At 48.0% G+C, this 12,585-nt stretch overlaps 1 protein-coding gene across 1 annotated transcript; it reads left to right on the plus strand.

The window, feature by feature from the left end:
- Positions 1–788: 788 nt before the first annotated feature.
- On the plus strand, positions 789–9,114 carry CREBL2 (cAMP responsive element binding protein-like 2). The gene is made up of 4 exons (XM_015412107.1): positions 789–936; positions 3,996–4,193; positions 5,573–5,720; positions 6,581–9,114. The coding sequence occupies exons 1-4, from the start codon at positions 922–924 to the stop codon at positions 6,583–6,585; spliced, it is 366 nt and encodes a 121-aa protein (XP_015267593.1). The 5' UTR covers positions 789–921; the 3' UTR covers positions 6,586–9,114.
- Positions 9,115–12,585: the final 3,471 nt, after the last annotated feature.

A 12,585-nucleotide genomic window follows, 5' to 3' on the forward strand; every position in this document is an offset into this window, starting at 1 on the left:
AACACGGATCCCTTTGGCGAGTTTTCTGTCCAGCCCTCTGGACACAAATCTTTTAGATGTAGCCTGCGGCCATCATAAGGCATGACTGACCTCATCACCAAGTAAAGCTGGGAGCATGAGTCCAGAGCCCATGGATAGTTGAACAGGGCCCCTGAAGCCTGTTGCTATTTTAGTACACCTTCCTCCCTGTTCTCGCAGTGCTCAGAAAACCAGCAGGAACGATGGATTATGGTTTGATTTTAGGGTTGCCAATTGTAATAGCAGGAGGTCTCCAGGTGCCACCTAGAGGTTGGTAAGCCTCAAAACCATCATAAAACATAATTCATCGGCCTAAAGTTACATCCACAGAACACGCGGCACCGCAGCTTTCTTCAACGTCTTCAAAAAGCACCCATATTTTGGTTTTGCTCATATGCGCATAAAGATTTTATATAAAATAAAACCGTCCCGCTTCAGCCAACAGTCAGGTGTCACCCCACAGGGCAATTGCTGGAGGCTGCTGGGAAATGTAGTCCTTATTTGGGAATCCGCTGTTCCGGCCGGAACTCAGGAGGCTCCGCCTAAAGACCCATGAAGTGTCGCTCTCGCAACTCGCTTTGATATGATAATGATGCAGATTACGTTATTCTTCGCGGTCGGTTTTTTAGCATAATCACGTTAAAGAACTCTGTGGCCTCATGGGAATTGTAGTCTTAGCTCTCAGACGCTTCCTGTTTCTTGACGCAGAGACGATGGTTCGGTACTACATTTCCCAATGAGCAGCGTGGTGCTGCGGGAGTTTGGTGTGTACAGGAGTGAAAAGGGTTCAAAACAAGGAAGCAGTAGCAGCTGCAGCAGCATGTAATGCAGGCGGCCGTTTGCTGCCCCCAGTCCAGAGGGTGAGCTCTCTTCTGCTCATGTAAGAATTCGGGGGTTGCACTTATGGATGACAGCAAAGTAAGTAGTCTTGTTTGTGGGGTTTGTCTGTTAAGACCTGGATACTCGATTATTTTTTATATTTATTTCATTTACTATTTTTACCTTTCTCACTGAGGCTGAAGATAGATTACACACAGTGTAAGATGATCCGATCAGTATAATGAGGCATCTAATAAGCAATGTAATAGTACTAGGACTGCAGAAATCTGGAGCAAAGCATAACGATTGCATAACGATCTCCCAATTGAGATCAGGGCCCTGTGGGACTTGCTACAATTCTGCAGGGCCTGCAAAGTGGAGTTGTTCCACCAGGCCTTTGGTTGAGGCAGTGGATTTTACCATCTTTGGACTCCCCTGCCCTTAGTAGACCTACAGGTGCCTACCATCCTGCTAACATTTCATGGGAAGTGTATTGAGCTGCTTTGGACTGATGTTATGTTTCTTAGCTGCCATCGTGTTTTACTTAACTGGTTTTTAATCATATATTTATTGTTTTTATTTTTGTTGTGAGCCACCCTGAGCTCATTGTGGGATTGGGTGGGATACAGATACAATAAATAAACAAACACACAGTACAAAGAATGGTATTACATCAGTCGAAAGTAATGGGCTGACAACAGGATAATGCAGCCAACAGATAATGCATAGTGTATGTGGTGGTATAGTTTGTGGTCCTGTTTGCTTTGTAAAAGAACCTCCCTGAATCACTCTGTTATAGGATAGCCCCATTTCCTTTAAAAATGTTAATGAGGCTGGTAACCTGTTAAAGGTTTGAAGATGAACTGAGCCCGTGACTGAATTTATTTACTTATATTCATATCCCACCTTTCTCCCCAATGGGGACCCAAGATGGCTGACATAATTTTTGTAACCTCTACTTTATCCTCACAACAACCCTGCAAAGTAGGCCAGGTTGAAAGAGTATGACTGGTCCAGGATCACCCAATGAGCTTCTCCAGCAGAGTGGCAATTCACAACTGGCTTTCCCAGATCCTAGTCTAGCACTCTAACCATTGAATAATATAGGTCGGCAGTGATGTAGTCACCATCAGTGAGTGTGTGGTGATCTTCAAATGAAGTTTCCCAGAAGTGCTTATTCTATTAAAGTTCCTTTAGGAGGCCTTGGGCCGTACATCTAAAAAAAAAAGTTAAAAGAATTTCACTTTCATTTAGCATGCTTTCTTTTGATGATGTGTCAGAGGAAGACTGCTAGTATTCTTATCCCCACAGGTGTTGTATAATAAAATTATTCCAAATATCAACAAAATCCCTGATATCACAAGGTAAAAATATGCAGGAAAATAATGATGCCCTCCCTAATGAAAACTGACTTCATCATTTAGTAGAGTAGTTTGATTAAAAACTGATTAGGAGGATGACACTAAATGGTTCAGGGTGGTGAAAACCAGGGAGGATTGTGAGGCACTCCAAAGGGATCTGTTGAGGACAGGTGAGTGGGCGTCAACATGGTAAATGGGGTTCAGTGTGGCAAAGTGCAAAGTGATGCACATTGGGGCCAAAAATTCTAACTATAAATACACGTTGATGGGGTCCGAACTGGCAGAGACTGACCAAGAGAGAGATCTTGGAGTCATAGTAGATAACTCACTGAAAATGTCGAGACAGTGTGCGACTGCAATAAAAAAGGCCAATGCTATTCTGGGGATTATTAGGAAGGGAATTGAAAACAAATCAGCCAGTATTGTAATGCCCCTGGTGTGACCTTATTTGGAATACTGTGTGCAATTCTGGTCACCACACCTCAGAAAGGATATTACAGCATTGGGAAAAGTGCAGAAAAGGGCAACTAGAATGATCAAAGGGTTGGAACACCTTCCCTATGAAGAAAGCTTAAAAGCACTTGGGGCTCTTTAGCTTGGAGAAACAATGGCTGAGGGGTGACATGATTGACATTTACAAGATTATGCATGGGATAGAGCAGGTAAAGAAATAAGTACTTTTCTCCCTTTCTCACAATACAAGAACTCGTGGGCACTCAATGAAATTGCTGAGCAGTTGGGTTAGAACGGATAAAAGGAAGTACTTCTTCACCCAAAGAATGATTAACACATGGAATTCACTGCCACAGGAGGTGGCGGCAGCTATAAGCACGGACAGCTTCACGAGGGAATTGGATAAACATATGGAGCAGAGGTCCATCAGTGGCTATTAGCTACAAGGTATAGGTAGGAACTCTAGGTCAGGGGCAAGTGATGCTCTGTATTCTTGGTGTTTGGGGGGGGCAACAGTGGGAGGGCTTCTAGTGTCCTGGCCCCACTGGTGGACCTCCTGACGGCACCTGGTATTTTTGGCCACTGTGTGACAGAGTGCTGGACTGGATGGGCTATTGGCCTGATCCAGCATTGGCTTCTTTTATGTTCTTAGGCTGAAAGCTTGTAAGTAAGGTCCTACTGAATATAATGGGACCAGGTTAGGTCTACAGAAAACAGTGGCCACAGCAATCCATCTCTAGCCCCACTCTGCAGTTTTGAGCTGCAGAAGTTTGGGCACAGCTGGATTCCTGGCAGATGCAAAGGAAAGGGGATGGGATGGGGGAAGGTGGAAAGGACGCTGGCAAACTTGTTGTTGTTCAGTTGCACAGTTGAGTCCAACTCTTCGCGGCCCCATGGACCTCATCATGGCAAGTCCTCCTGTCCGTCGCTGCTGTCCAGAGCCTGCTCAGTCCCATGTTAGCTGCAAAAGCTCCTAAATGCGTTTGGTTACTGAGACTTCAGATGACCTAACAGTATATAATGTTTTATGAAACACCTGTTTAAAGCGCTCTGTGTACTTCATTGTGGTAACCCTCACATAGAAGGCTGATGGGGTATATCAGTATTTGTATCCTACTCTTGTAGCTGAGGATGGTATTTGAAAGAATAGGGCCCGGCCTTAGACCACCTTGAGGATCAGTAGCTGGAATCTGATAATAGAAAGCGGAGAAAGGTCTGGGAGGCCACAGAGTCCAGTGAGGATGCTGACAATGCTCTTTTCTTTTCACACTCCACAACCTCTATTCCTGAGCAGTCTTTTCCTTCCACCTGTTGCTGAAGTGACCCTTTGGGCCTTCTTTCTAGGTCGCTGGAGGCAAAGTGAAGAAGCCGGGAAAGCGAGGCCATAAACCAGCCAAAATAGATTTGAAAGCCAAGCTTGAGAGGAGTCGGCAGAGCGCGCGAGAATGCCGGGCACGGAAGAAGCTGCGGTACCAGTACCTGGAAGAGCTGGTGTCAAGTAGAGAGAGGGCAATCTGTGCACTGCGAGAAGAGTTGGACATGGTAACTGCGTTTCTCTCCCTCCCTCTCCCTCTTTAAACCTTAACCCTGTTTTTTAATTCCCAAGCCTTTATTGTCTGCTCAAAAGTCTTCGCCAAGAACCTGGGCCACCAACCACATTCTTGAGCCTGCCCTGCCCCTGATGTGTTTAAAACATTTTCTCCCCACGTGGGAGAGCGAGTCTGCACAGATAAGCAAATTGCCCCTGGAGTGTGTTTGTGGACTGCAGGGTAGAGTGGTCGTCTGTATCCTCCTGCTAAGCAGCATACTTTTGCCACGCGTTAACTTCAGGGTATGTTTCGCCTGGAGAGGAGATGACTGAGAGGTGATATGATCACCATCTTCAAGTGCTTGAAGGGCTGTCATCTAGAGGATGGTGCGGAGTTGTTTTCTGTTGCCCCAGAAGGTCGGATCAGAACCGACGGGTTTGAAATTAAATCAGAAAAGAGTTTTCGGCTAAACATTAGGAAGAACTTCCTGACAGTTAGAGCGGTTAGGCTTCCTCCGGAGGTGGTGGGCTCTCCTTCTTTGGCTTCTCTTATGTTCTTCCCCTGACAACCGATAGTGGTCGAATCTGCATTTGTCTTTCCCACTGGTGTCCCAGCCTTTTGACTCATCTTCAAAAAAGCTGTCTACATTTGGTTTCGTTTTCACACCTCAAGAGTGCTAGCATACTTTTGCACGTCCGCATATGTTTATCGTCCTTTCATGGCGGCTCCACTGTCATTACACTTCCACACTGCTTTAAAAGAATTTTCTCGGTCGAATCTGCATTTGCATTTTTAAATCAGTTTCGTGCTGCTTCTTTCTCTATGCTTGTTCGAATGTTGTTTGGAGAAGATTCTTTTAAAGCAGTGGGGAGGTGCAATGACAGTGGAGCCGCCACAAGAAGGTGATAAACATATGTGGACGTGCAAAAGTATGCTAGCACTGTTGAGGTGTGAAAGCGACACCAAATGTAGACAGCTTTTCTGAAGATGGAGTCAGAAGGCTGGGACACCAGTGGGAAAGACAAATGCAGATTCGACCCTCCAAACAACATTCAAAAAGCATAGAGAAAGACGGTGTCACAGCAGCACGAAATTGATTTAAAAATGCAAATGCAGATTCGACCACTGAGTGTTAGAAGCTTCCCCTTTCGTAAAAGGAAAGGAGCCAGTGCAGCTGATCTATGAACCCAAGCCCCATCCTTGCTTCTTCTCTCCCACCCCACCCACCCCAGCACTTATGTGGAATTGTGCATGTTTTGGAGTAGAGAGGTGGATGTGCAGCAATCACAGCCGTGGGAAAGTTTCTGCAACTTTTGATCCTGCTGGAATTCATCTTCTGCCTCTGTGGCACAGTCAACTTACAAGTGTTTGTTCTGTTGGTGTGTATTTTAGTACAAACAGTGGTGCATGGCGATGGACCAAGGGAAGATCCCCTCTGAAATCAAAGCGCTCCTCAGCGGGGAAGAGCAAAGCAAAGCCCAGCAGAACTCCACCAAGCTCCCCAAAGCTGTCAAGGCAGACACCAACAGCCACAATCCATGTGAGTGTTGACTGCGCGGCTTGTTCATCTTGCCTTAGGGATGCCAGGCTGGGCGGGTGTCTAAGGATGTCAGGGAGCCACAGTTTCCAGTGGGAATAATAATAATAATAGTTGGTTTTTATACCCTGCCTTTCACTACCCAAAGGAGTCTCAGAGCAGCTGACAATCACCTTCCCTTCCTCTCCCCACAACAGACACCCTCCGAGGCAGGTGGGGCTGAGAGAGTTCTGTGACTGGCCCAAGGTCACCCAGATGGCTTCCTGTGGAGGAGTGGGGAATCAAACCCGGTTCTCCAGATTAGAGTCCATGCATTTAACCACTACACCACATTAGCTCTAGGGTTGTAGTGGCTTACAATCGCCTTCTCTTCCTATCTCTCTGCAACGGTCACCCTGTGAGGTAGGTGGGGCTGAGAGAGTTCTGAGAGAACTGTGACTGGCCCAAGGTCACCCAAGTGGCTTCACGTGGAGGAGGAGTAGGGAAGCAAACCCAGCTCTCCAGGTTAGAGTCCGCTGCTCTTAACCACTGAACCACTAGGACCTGTCCAGGATTGAAGTGTAAAAGGACAAACCCTTGCCATTTAAAAAAATGGGCGGAAGAAGGGATCGAGGTTTTGCTAATGGGTGCCAGGCATGTGGTGAGAGTGAAGGGAAAGGCCGATCCATAATCTGGATTCCTTTAAAACAAAAAAAAATTTGCAGACCACCTTGAATGGCTCTTGAAGCAAAGAGGTGGCATATAACTTTAAAATAAATGGAAGCCTTGTCAGTATTGTCCAGAACAGGTGCTTTGATTGACAGGCTGGAGTTATGAATAAGGTATATAGGACTTGTTGCAGTCAGGTTTGCCTTCTCTTTCAGGGTGAAGCTCAGGCTGCTGTGAGACAAGACCACATCTATATTTTAAGAAGCTGAAGTAACCGAGAAGTGACGGCTTGCAAGTCATCCTTCTCTTGTCGTAGCAATGCCCCTCAACGACCACAGTGGACTGGCCAAATGCAACTGACCACAAGCCCACCCGAGTAAATCCACAACTCATTTTAACCCATCTTTTTTCTGCATTGCAGACGACGGGAAAGTCGGAGTTCTGACTTTGGGGGCGGGAGGAAGAAACCATTCTGACCTAGGCTGCCGTTGCTGTTTTAGAGGTTTTTTTTAGCCTGTGTTGTACTTTGGTCATAATTATTTAAGAAGAAATTGTGCACTAAAATCAGAGATCCTGATCACGGGGGGTGGGGGGGGGGGGAAAGGGGTGCCTTCTGCATGGGATTATTTATTTGTGCTGCGTGATGTTAAGCTAGGATGTGAGCACGTGATGAAAATGCCCTTCATTTTCCCTGTCGTCATTTCTGAGCTCTTGTGGCTCCAGTGTGAACTGGGGATCTTGCCAATTAGCCCAAGGCAAAGCTTTAGGGCAAGCCCCTTCTCAAATGCGACTGTCTCCAGTAGGGGTTAATACCAACCTGCCTTCCAGGGTTGTAAGGTCCATGATCTTACTGACTTCCATGGAAGCGAAGGGTTTTGCAACCTTCTCTGAAGCATCGACAGTCTTGCTGGCCCACCAGCTTCTTTCTTAGCTTGTAATTCCACACACGCTTTCATCAACTGACAGCTGGGGGGAAGGGGGGGGCACCAAAATCCCAGCTTTCTCCTGTTATCAAAAGTTTCTCTGCCTCTACTCCTTTCTTGCATTGAGCAAGAGGCTTTGAACCAGAGCCTGGCTGGACAGCAGCTAAATCTCCTTTTCTCTCTGACTGCGTGACTGCCTGTATCTTGCCAGGTAGAAAATGAAGTGAAATAGCCTTGAGTTCAGGAGTTTAAAACGCATTACTTTCAAGTAGTGCCGGTTAATCCCAAGGTATCTTGCTTTTGAATAAAGAGGCATAAGGCCCCCATCTAGAGGCTTTCTGTGTATGTGCGCTTAAACACGTTGGTTTACGTGTTTGCCCAGAGGAGTATTCAGCAGCTCTGAGCACAATCCCAAGTTTCCCCTTTCAATGGGGAGCGATCTGAGTGTTACAGTGCAGGATGAGTGGCTAGGAGCTCTGTTTCAGCCTGCAAGGGGGTAGGATAGAGACAGTTTTAGAACTAATGTCATTTGGGCTTAAGACACAGCCGCGTGTCCCGTGCACTAGAAGAATTCAGTGGGCGTGTGCCCCAGGGTACCCGATGTCTGGGACATGTGTATTTATGCAAACATTTGCATAGTTTATTTCATGGTGGTCTTACTATTTTGTATGATCCTTGTCCCCCCCCCCGCCCCCCCCCCAGGATAGTGATGGGGAGGTAAGGCATATAAGCATGACCTAACCCCACCCCACCCTGGCTTCCCCTGGAGACATTAACAGACACGGTCGGAGGTTAGAAGTAACCTGAATAAAAGTGGACTCTGCCCCCCGTAACTGTAATCCTGCCTCTTAGAATGGCAACCCTGATTTAAAGGTGACAGTGTGTGTGTGTGGGGGGGATGATGCAGCAGTATTGAAGGTAGCTCCTCCAGGGGTGGGAAAGCAGTCAACACCACCCAAATAGCCAGCTCCATCCTCCAGCCCTGGTGCTTGAGAAATCCCCCCCCCCCCAATAGGGGCAATCCTTCCTTCCTTCCTTCCTTCCATGGGATGGTGTCACTGCCCACGTATTGGCCGACCAAGCAGGGATCGATGCTGCTCACCGATTCCCTGGCAGATGGCTGCAGAGTGGGGGATACGTCCACAGCGGTGGCTTGATTCCTCCCCCCCCCCCCCCTACACTTCCTTCCTTCTCACAAGGCCATGAGTACTTGTGCAGCAGGTCAGCGGTTGGTTGATCTGGGCGCTCCGTTCCTTAGCAGATTTCTAAATTAATCTCCTTGTGAGACAGCCCCTTGAACAAGACTCGGGAAGCAAATTGCTGGGTTGTTTTTCCCCATTTTTTAAAATTTCCTTTTGCCTTAGGTTTTATCACACCTGTGCCATTGTGTCTCTCTCTCCAGCCTGCTTGTTAGGGCACTCCTGGAGTCCCATGCTAACACAACCTTTCTTCCTTGCTGCATGCAATCAAGGAGCGGCTTCAGGAGACGCACGGTGTTGGTCGCCTACCTGGGGAGTGGGAGGGATCTGCCCAGGCCACTGGTCCAGACCTCTCTATGTCGGGACGCATGGGAGGTGTTGGGAAGAGGGGGTGGGGGTGGAGCAGGGTGGGTGGAGGGGGAGAAGCAGCTGTGTAGGGCTGGTGACCTCCCTCCGGGGGTTCCGAAGCTTCACATCCTCCAGACTGACTGGAGCTGTCCTTGTGCCTCAGGAAGGGAAGGGAGCTTCTGGAGCTTCTCACGCTTCCTGGAAACTTCTTACACTGCAAGACCCAAATCTGTCCTTCTCTGTTACTTTTTATTAAAGCAGATGACACTTCAAACTTTGTGTGGGGGCCTTTTATCAAAGGGTGTTGGGGAGAAGGGAGCATCGACGTCTGGGTGGCTGCAGTGCCTTTATGGGCTTAGGACATGGAGTGCCCCTTTGACAGTGGGCCATTCAGCTGGGGGGGGGAGATCTTTTATCCTCACAAAATGGTGCTCTGGAGTGCAGCGCTTGGCTTTTTTCTTGCACAATTGATTGTCAGCCATTTATCACCATAGGATAAATATGTTCGCTGCACTGTAGTATTTGGAAGGGTGACCTCCAAGGAATACCAGGGCTGCAACACAGAGGCAGACAATGACAAATCACCTCTGAAACATCTCTTGCCTTAAAAACAAGTCTAGCTAGGGGTGCATAATGCGAAAAGAGCTAGAGCTTCTAGCTGCCAGACAATCTTAGGATCTCCTGGTTATTCTACACACAGTGCCATATGGTTGTTATTGTTGTTGCTGCTGCTGCATGTTTTGCCAGAGGACAGAGGTAGTTTTGCCACCAAAACACCCATGCCTCACGTTTTGGGGAGGGAAGGGGGCACATTTTGTCTCCTCCCCCACAAAAAAAGTTTTCTTGGCTCCATAGAATTTAATGGAAGTCACTGAGGACTAAGCACACTCCTAACAGTAGACCAAACTCACTTCAGGGGGTAGTCGTATTTGGACTGTGCAGAACTGTGGAGACCTCTCAGCAGAGGTGGGGAGGGCCTGTGGCTCATTGGAAGAGCCTCTGCTTGGCATGCAGAAGGTCCCAGGTTGAGTCCCCAGCAGCTCGTTAGGAAAGGGGCCCAGGTTGTAGATTATGTGGAAGACCTCCACCTGACAGAAGGGACCCTGGGGAGATACTGACCTCAGTGGACCAATGGTCTGATTCAGTATCAGGCAATTCCAGTTTACAGCTTTCCCACAGAATTGTAAAGAAATGTGTAATTCAAGAATTGAGCCCTGACCTGGATAGCCCAGGCAAGCCCGATCTCAGACCTCGGAAGCTAAGCAGGGTCGACTCTCTGGCAAGTACTTGGATGGGAGACCTCCTTGGAATACCAGAGGTGCGAGGCGGGCTTTATTCGGCCGCCTCTGAATATCCTCCAGGCCCCCAGTAGGGGGTCAGTCACCAGAGGTCGCCATGACTTCCATAACCCCCCCACCCCAAAGAATTGTTACTACTCCCCCCCCCATCTAATTCTTGGCCTCTTTTACTTAGAGAAGCCACTCCTTGTTGACTGGATATTGTGACAAATCTCACTTGTAAGAACAACATGTTCTGAGGCATTTGGAGAGATCTCTCTGGAGGCCTCTGTCCTAATCTCTCTCTCTTCTGAGGTGGCAGATGGCAGCTGAGATTCAAGCGGCTCCTGTCTGCCCACACGGAAAAACAGTATTTCTTTCTAGCCGTAGCCCCTCATACTCGTGGGCCCCCTGACATTAGTGGTGGGGGCTTAGAAACCCCTCTAGGTGTGTCCAATGCAGCCTGTGGCCTTTAGAAGCCCACCTACTACTTTCCTGGTGTAGGTGACTGCAGTGCGGTGGGAAGGGAATGTAGGCAGGTTTGTGTGTTCAGCTGTGATCGTTTTTGATGTTGCCGCCTCCTCCTCCTGCCATCTGTGCTGGGAACATGGAGCCTCCGTTCCCAGAATGGATTTCCTTAGTTTCAGTGGAGGGAGCCACTAGCTGATTGATGGGAACTCTTCAAAGCACACAGGAAGCCTGCTCAGGAGAACAGAAAAGTGGGGTTCTGTTCCCTTAATAAAGCAGGCCCAGAATTCTGGAGGGAAGGGCATTGCTAGGATCAGATGGCTCATGCGTGCCACGGATAGTAAACTGAATAAGTTCACTGATTGGAGGGGGGGGGAACACCTAGAACATTAGGTAGAGGGCTAGGTCAGGAGACTCCCCTGCCCCCCGATATGCTGCTTTTCTATGTGCAGGGAAGTGTTTGCAGGAAGCACATTTGGTTCTGGTTGGAGAGCCAGGTTTGATTCCCCACTCCACGTAAAGCCAGCTGGGTGACCTTGGGCCAGTCACGGTTCTCTCAGAACTCTCTCAGCCCCACCTGGCTTCAGAAGGTGCCTGTTGTGAGAGGAAAGGAAGGCAATTGTAAGCCACTCTGAGACTCCTTCAGGTAGAGAAAAGCCAGGGTATAAAAACCAACTCTTCTTCATGTGATATTTGCCCTCTGCAATGCTGAAGCTCAGATATACTTCTACAGGCCTCATCATCACTGGGATGGTCGTTACATTTTCTCTCCCCCCGCCCACCTCCCTGAGGTGGCACATGCTTTTTTTTATTAAGGCTCTATTTACATAAAACACACTGTGGTTGTCTGGGGCTACTGGTAAGATTTTCACCCTTCCCACTACCCACACAAGTCCCTCACAATCTCCTTGTAGACCTGCTTCTCCCAGAGATGGACCTATAGAGATACCTGAGCATGGTGAGTTGCTAGGCAGGCTTTGCCTATACCCCCCCCCACACACACACACACCGGGTGTGGCTTCTATGTGCTCCCAGGCAAGACAGTTATGTACACTTGAGGACAAAACCAGTCTCCCATGGTATATGCCTCAGCCTCTCCCTGAGAGCTGAACTCTCCTTGTCTGCTCATTATGATGGGCATCTAGCTGTGGATGCCAAGCTAGATACTTAACAAGCTGCTGGAAAATGGTGGCACTAAATAGTTTGGAAAGTTCAAGTGGGCCTGTGATTTGGATGCAGGGAAAGGCAACAAAACAGCCGGGGAGCTGATTTGGACCAGGCTGATGCACACCCGGGAGGCGGCAGACACAGGGACTCGTTGGCATGGGTTTTTTTAGCTGTTCCTAAAAAGGCCATAATAGGTTCCCAATCTTACAAATGATCTGCTTAGAGCTGTAAAATAGATGCCACCCAAATTGGTCCAACGGCATCAAGTGTCAACTCAGAGGGCTGGGAAATGCGTCGAGGAGGGCCATTTTGGATTCTGGGATGTTTGTGGACATCCTTGTGTGTTGGAGCCACTCCCTCCTCAGAATTTTAGTTTCAAGAGCTTCAGGGGAGGGGCCTGAAATGCAAAGGGCTCCAATATCCCATGTATACAGGCTGCCCAAGTTAAAGATGGCAGAAGTTTGTCTTAGCAGGGACAGACAGCAAGACCGTCCCTGGCCCAAAAGGGCTCGTTGGAACACGCCTGTTTTCCAGCCTTGCAAAGATATCATTCTCTTTTACACACTGTAACTGGATTTTCAGTAGTAAAAGAGTTTTTCCAAATGAAACCTAAATGCAGAGGGCACGAATCTTTGAAATGTGGCTCTGAACAGCATCATTTTGTCTGGTGTTTTTGTTAAAAGCCAGTGTACAATAAAAACCAAGGTATTTAATAAAATAAAACCGTTTCTTGCGCTCAGTAAATTGTACACAGCGCCTTTCCCATATGTAAATACGATCTGTTCAAAAACAGGTGGTCTTGTGTTGCACGGCAATGATTGAAAAGACTCCCAACGAA

Source organism: Gekko japonicus, unplaced genomic scaffold, assembly GCF_001447785.1.
Source record: "Gekko japonicus isolate JY-2015 unplaced genomic scaffold, Gekko_japonicus_V1.1 scaffold1620, whole genome shotgun sequence".
Classification (NCBI taxonomy): domain Eukaryota; kingdom Metazoa; phylum Chordata; class Lepidosauria; order Squamata; family Gekkonidae; genus Gekko; species Gekko japonicus.